The 7,500-nt window shown below is 38.8% G+C and overlaps 1 protein-coding gene and 1 long non-coding RNA gene across 2 annotated transcripts in view; one reads left to right on the top strand and one right to left on the bottom strand.

Moving 5' to 3' along the window:
• Positions 1–497, bottom strand: part of LOC119597159 — a 4,165-nt gene extending 3,668 nt beyond the window's left edge. The window contains exon 1 of the long non-coding RNA XR_005230807.1: positions 373–497. This is a non-coding gene — a long non-coding RNA (uncharacterized LOC119597159). The remainder of the gene's footprint in view (positions 1–372) is intronic.
• The window catches only part of LOC119597152 (cell wall protein IFF6-like), a 7,421-nt gene extending 1,447 nt beyond the window's left edge, over positions 1–5,974 (top strand). Inside the window, exons 2-5 of the mRNA XM_037946679.1 lie at positions 2,537–2,631; positions 3,112–4,019; positions 4,600–4,764; positions 5,208–5,974. Of these exons, the coding sequence (XP_037802607.1) occupies positions 2,544–2,631; positions 3,112–4,019; positions 4,600–4,764; positions 5,208–5,300 (1,254 nt within the window). The 5' untranslated portion in view covers positions 2,537–2,543 and the 3' untranslated portion in view covers positions 5,301–5,974. The remainder of the gene's footprint in view (positions 1–2,536; positions 2,632–3,111; positions 4,020–4,599; positions 4,765–5,207) is intronic.
• The last annotated feature ends 1,526 nt before the right edge of the window (positions 5,975–7,500 follow it).

Below are 7,500 nucleotides of genomic sequence, written 5' to 3'. Positions count from 1 at the left end.
TTTACCTCCTTCCGCCCGCAGTTTCTTGTCTTTTATCTTCATCTTCTTTCTATCTTTTAAGCCGTAACAGTCTTATCTTACAATCCCTTACGAGTTATCTCTGAGACTGATGCCGTCTACCTACCCATGTCTGCCCGCGTAACATCACTACAACGAGCGATTTTCATTCTTATACCTCCATTTCACCAACTGTAAGGAGAAGTGTTGTAAATGACCCCCAGAGTCATGACAGTTTGCTCTCCAATGCAAGAGAGAGAGAGAGAGAGAGAGAGAGAGAGAGAGAGAGAGAGAAAGAGAAAGAGAAAGAGAAAGAGAGAGAGAGAGAAGATAGGGAAAAAAATGGTCTTTTCCTAAATCAGACCATGCACGTACCGTCACGACTCAAACATGTTTCGAATTCTGTCTCGAACACCCACGGGAAAACGACGCTGTTGTTTAGCATAGGAGGCGCTTCGAAGTTTCATTCGCGGTCTACGGCGTAAGTCCTTGATTGTAACAATACGTAATCACAAAGATCTCTCAGATGTTTTAGCATGGCGTAACTTCCCTACGGCGCCAGGCTTATCGTCTGATAACGATCGAGTTCACGTGATGGGGAGACAGTGAGTGGTTTGTAACGCTCAGGGAATGTCCGGTTTGAATGCTTTAATTTACATGTGCACATCTCTCTCTCTTTATATATATATATATATATATATATATAATATATATATATATATATATATATATTAATATATATATATGTATATATATATATATATATATATATATATATATATATATATATATATATATATATATATATATATATATATAAAGAGAGAGAGATGTGCACATGTAAATTAAAGCACACACACACACATATATATGTATGATGTATGTATATATGTATATTATGATATATATATATGTATAAATAATCATATATATATATATATATATATATATATATATATATATATATATATATATATATATATATATATATATATATATATTCATACCTATAGATATGTTTCTGTAGATAGATATACAGATATGTAGATATAGAAAAACAGGTAGATAGATAGGCAGACGGTTCTATGATGACATGGAGAAGGGTTAGGAAATACATGCCAGACCCAGGGAGAGATAGGAGACAAAAGTATCTCAGCAAAGGGCAAACACAGAGAACAAAGAGATAAGGCATTTGAATTTTCTGGAAACCGCGCGATAAGGCGTATCTCGCCGGTTGGAAATAGTGATATAGATATATATATATTAGTATGCGGAAATGTTCTATTCATTAAACAAACTATTGGTATCTGTAGGTATCGTTAACAGTCATGTAAACATTTATGCATATCGTGAAGATATACAGGCATGATACATGTACACATATCTGTATCTATCTACATATCTGCGGTGTTTAAATCTACATCTATCTACCTATCTACGGTGTAAATAACTACATCAATCTATCTACGGTGTATATATATATATATATATATATATATATATATATATATATATATATATATATATATATATATACCTATCTACGTTTGTCGACCTATCCACGGTATATCTATCAAAATCTATCTACCTATCTACGGTATATATATCTACATCTATATACCTGTCGATGGAGGAATCCCCTACTCTTACCTACCCTGAAATATCAAAAGGGGTTTTGGTAAAATATAACATCTCGGCAAAATATAAAACTATAATCGTTTTATTTATTTCTTTTCTTTTCATTATTTGTGTAGATCGAAATAGTAAGCTGGGTATAATATGTCGAACGATTTGGAGTCTTAGAACTGTTAGAATGATATAGTGTTTTTATGGTAGAATCATCATTAGTATTATCATTATCCTTATCCCACTTTTCACCACTCGTTATTACTGTTTTCATTAACAGTTCTTTATGATTAATTAATCCTTATTTTCTCAGCTTTACCTGTACTTAAAAAAAAAAAAAAAAAAAAAAAAAAAAAAATATATATATATATATATATATATATATATATATATATATATATATATATATATATGTTAAGATTTTAGGCCTTTGGTGTTAGTTTTATTCATTTCCTCGACGTGGATGAAGGCATTGTGTTCACAAACACGCCTATGAATATTTAACTGGTTTTACATCACACACTTTCCCGCCAGGAATAGGGTTATATCTTCTTTCAAACGGCCTCTTATTTAGCAGGTGGAGACCGTTACTCCCCCTAACCTTGAACTGCGGTTGGGGCTCAAACCCGTGCATTTAGGTCCTCCCCATATATATATATATATATATATATATATATATATATATATATATATATATATATATATATATATATATATATATTATTGTGTGTGTGTGTGTAATCTAAATGTATAGATGTGTACACACACACACGTGTGTGTTTGTATATGTGTGCCTATTGTATCTGTGTGCCTGTGAATGTCTTTGCTGTCAGTATGCACAAACATTATCATTTCTAATTATTTTTCTATAGCTGATGAACTTCTGTATTTCATTGATATAATTTCTTTTCAGATCCAAAATGAGGAAAGGCTCGAGTTTTTGGTGCACTGTGGCATCGCTGGCAGTTTTACTGTTGGCATTCTCAGATACTGTGGCTGGAGATGACGGTAAGGACTCTGCTGTAGTTCGGGATATGCAGACAGACTAATGCATAGACAATCGATAAACTGAGAGAGAGAGAGAGAGAGAGAGAGAGAGAGAGAGAGAGAGAGAGAGAGAGAGAGAGAGAGAGAGAGAGAGAGGGTGAAATAAAGAGAGAGAGAGAGAGAGAGAGAGAATGGGTGAGAGAAAGAGAGAGAGAGAGAGAGAGAAAATGGTGAGCACCATGATCATGCTGCTCGTAATTTTGTTGGTCCACTGACTGTGTTGATGAAGGTAATAGCCATATCAATGATAATTATAAGGCTCATATAATTAATATAAGGTAATATTAACACCAACCATTGTAATGTGGATAAAAATACCAATGAAAACAATAATGACAATATTGACGATGAAGATAATGGCAATGATAATCACAATAACAACATCCACCGCAAAGATGATAATGAGCAACCGTTATAATACTATTTCTTCCTCCCTCATAGAAATCGTGATGGACATTCAGCAGGAACTCAAGCACATCGACGATTCTCTGGACGAGCTTTTGCTGCTGGTGAATCCCGAGACGACAACGTTTCTTCCGTCCTCAACGATCTCTTCAGACAAACCGGCGTCCCCTGGTTCGTCGTCAACGGCACAGCCATCGGTCGGATCATCTGTTGAGTCATCGACATCAGTATCAGTTGGATCTTCAGCACAGCCATCTACGACACAAGCACCGGTAGAGCCATCTACGACAAAAGCACCAGTAGAGCCATCTACAACACAAGCACCAGTAGAGCCATCTACAACACAAGCACCAGTAGAGCCATCTACGACACAAGCACCGGTAGAGCCATCTACAACACAAGCACCAGTAGAGCCATCTACAACACAAGCACCGGTAGAGCCATCTACGACACAAGCACCGGTAGAGCCATCTACAACACAAGCACCAGTAGAGTCATCATCGCCACCGCCTAAGCCAAAGGAATCTTTTGAGGAGAACCAGTCGTCCTCAAGCGAACAGCCCCAGTCTTCCTCGAGCGAACAGCCCCAGTCTTCCTCGAGCGAACAGCCCCAGTCTTCCTCGAGCGAACAGCCCCAGTCGTCCTCAAGCGAACCCACGTCAACCGTCCCACCCACTCCCGTCTGCAGAACGGACGGGTCATCGAGGAGTAACGAGAACGACGACGAGGACCTGTGCCTGCGCCTGACTTCGGTCCTGGACGACATCGAGGCCGTGACGAGGACCGTGGCCGAGGGAACCATGGACCAGAGTGAGCTGGACGACCTGAGGAACTGCTCCACGAGGCTTGACGACGTGATTGAGGACATGCGTAACAACACAGACTTCATCGCCAGCAGCGTCGACGTCGAGGCGCTGACGTCGAGGAAAGATGCTCTGGACCAGGTAAGGAAATCGGAAGAGGTCGGTGACAGTGACCTAACTTCTTCTTGCTTCGATAACCGTACAAGAGTTATGTTTTCGTTAACGTGGTCGCCATCAACATTGCAATTCTTTTGAGATGTTGTCTTGATTATCATTGCTATCCACTTTTCTTTTGATCTGCTAGTGCCATTATATTTATTTATTTTTTTTTTGTTCACATCATCGTCGTTATGTTTATTATCAGTATTATTTTTCAGCGCCATCATGATATTGTTTCCACAAACGTGAACATTATTCCTATGCCATCACCACCATTATCATCACTAGTCATTATCTGCCATCCTATTTTCCAACAGCATCTCCATCATCAATTATCATCATCATCAACACCGATATCATTATCACCACCAACATCATCATACCTCACCCCAACCAGCATCACCTTTGCCCCCTCCACCCCTCATCCTCCAACCGCCTCCTCGCTATCTCAACCACTAATTCTCCCTCCCCCTTTTCTCTCATCGCCATCCCTCTACGACAACCAACCCACCACTGCCTCTTCCCTTCCACCACCACCTCTCACCCTTCCCTCCTCCTGAAGGTGTTGACGGAGGCTGAAGCAGCAGTGGAAGACGTGCTGTCCTCAGGCGGAGACGATTACGACCCGACCCTCGCTATTGTCCTTGGCACTCTGGGAGGCCTCGTGGCAGTTGGCATCGTCGGCTACGTTGGCTTCTCCTTCTACAAGAAGAACAAGGCCAAAAAGGTAAGGGAGAGAGAGACGTGGGGGGGGGGGTGTAAATATTAGTGTGTGTGAGTGTGTGATATCATTTTGTTGTTGTTGTTTTTTGTATGTGTTTGTTTGTGTGTGTGTGTGTGTGTGTGTGTGTGTTTGTGTGTGTGTGTGTGTGTGTGTGTGTGTGTGTGTGTAAATATTAGTGTGTGTGAGTGTGATATCATTTTTTGTTGTTGTTTTTTGTATGTGTGTGTGTGTGTGTGTGTGTGTGTGTGTGTGTGTGTGTGTGTGTGTGTGTGTGTGTGAATATTTGTTTGTGAATATTGGTGTGTGCGAGATTGTATGCATGTGTTTGAATATTACTGAGTGTATGTGTCTATTCATCAACATCTATCACTCTTTTACTCTTAAAAAAGATTCCAGCTTACGGACGTTCCATAGTAACCGCCTAACTCAACCGTTTTCCCACGCAGGCACGCAAGAATGACAATCCCATGAGAAATATGGAGAGAGGATCAGGGCAGGACAACAGTGCATTCGCCGGCAGCAGCAGCAGATTAAACTAGGAAAAGAAGGGGTCAGATTGTACAGAAAAGACTCATGTTCTATCTCTGACTTTTCGACTGGGCGATTATACTCTGTCCAGTCTCGGGAAAGAAGAAAAAGAAGTAATAAAAGACAGAAATAAAAGAAGACGTGGCATCACTCAGGCCTTAAGATTACTTCGATTATGTTGAAGGCAGCAAGTAGAAATAAATAGATTAATATCAATACTACTACTAATGATAATGATAATAATAATAATAATAATAATAATAATAATAATAATAATAATAATAATAATACAAAATACTGTACTAAGATTTTGAAAATACAAGACATGTTGTAAATATAAATAACAGTCATCAGTAGATTAGGATAAGAAAAAGAAAGTCAGGATGAGTTGCCAGTTTATTTATTTACTTTTTTCCTGGGATACAGTGTAACGGAATTTTAGTTTTGCCTACGGGACACCAGAGGAAAGTTAAGGAAAAAAAAAAACTAAAATTTCTTCTCTATATTTGAGATCTTACTGTAATTTCTAAGTATAAATGTTGTTTACATAGCTTTGTCGCTTTCCATGTTGCATTGAGTTACAGTGCATATTGCATTGTCTTTTATGTGCCCTTTTATGTATCTGACAATCATGTAACTTTTATATATTGTGCTTTAGCCGATTCAAACAAGAGCGAAAACATTATTGTTTATTTTCACTTACAAGGCTATTCCTTCGTCACAATTCCTCTGTGTGAAGCATCAAGAAGGATTTTATTCGTATCATCAGGACTATGAAGATTTCACGGTCGTGCTGCATTTAGCATAACGATAGAAGAGTATGTGAATGTAAGGCATGCACTGGATTCAGTACATGCATACATATAACTTATCCTATATGCATTAAGGGGGTGTTGAGAGAGAGAGAGAGAGAGAGAGAGAGAGAGAGAGAGAGAGAGAGAGAGAGAGAGAGAGAGAGAGAGAGAGAATGAGTGAGTACCTCCAATCTTGCGACAGCGATTATCATTCTTTTTCTTTTCTCTCTCTTCTCTCCAGTTCCCTCTTTCTCATATAACACACACACACACACACACACACACACACACACACACACACACACACACACACACACACACAACACACACAACACCACACACACCCCCACACACACACACACAAGGGTAGATCTTCGATGATGAACATTGATGAATCTGAAGCTTCGCAGAGAACTGTGACAGGGGGTGACTCTACCAGTACAATCCCGAGGACAAAATTCAATCAAAGGAGTGGCTGCCCAGGGGTAAAGTGGACCAGTCAAAGCAAAATCTGAGAGTTCATGAGGAAAGGTCATAGCCACTGTCTTCTGGAATGCAGAGGGGCTTTTACTGGTCAACTTCCTCGAGAGCAAGAAAACAATTACATCTGCTTATTATGAAAGCATTTTGAGATTGATTTATTGATTACTTAAAATTATCTGCTGCATCAACAGTTAAGGTCATTAGCGGCAAATACCTTATTAGATCGAAATATTAAGATGTTTAAAAAGTTAAAAAGGTATCAATAAATGTCTTATAAATAACAATAAATATCATATTAAAAATCAAAGCATAAATATTTTGCTCTAAATGTATAATATTATTGCATAAACATTATGCATAATTAAATTTTATTGAAAACATTAGTCTCCCTAAGGAAACTAATAAGACCCTCTATATCACAATCCTCCCGCAATACATTTTTCAGTGTATATGGGGAGACAAGTACAAACATCTTTGGTCTGAGAATGTTGCACATCTTTCCACTACAAGTGCGACCGTTAATGGCTCTGGGCATCCCTCACAGAGTGCCTCACTTTTAGCCATCATCAGTCCATTGCGTTTTGAGAAAACTAAAAAAAAATCTCAAAAATGCCCTGGAAAGCTGCATCAACGCGTCCTTTTCCACCACGACAATGCACCCGCTCATAGCGCTCGGCAGACAAGAGCTGTGCTCCGTGAATTTCAATGGCAAACCGTCGGACACCCACCTTACAGCCCCGATTCAGCCCTATCCCACTACTTTTTGCTTCCAAACTAAAAAAAAAAAAAGAAAAAAAAAATCACTCAAAGGTAGCAATTTCCCATAGGTTGAAGATGTAAAAATAGCTGCTCTGATATGGTTCAGGTCACATGACTTCCAACTAGCGGCGATACGTTATTACTGCATTTAAGGGTTCATATTTGAACACGTTGG

Source organism: Penaeus monodon, chromosome 3, assembly GCF_015228065.2.
Source record: "Penaeus monodon isolate SGIC_2016 chromosome 3, NSTDA_Pmon_1, whole genome shotgun sequence".
Taxonomy (NCBI): domain Eukaryota; kingdom Metazoa; phylum Arthropoda; class Malacostraca; order Decapoda; family Penaeidae; genus Penaeus; species Penaeus monodon.
This window is presented reverse-complemented; position numbering and strand designations above follow the sequence as displayed.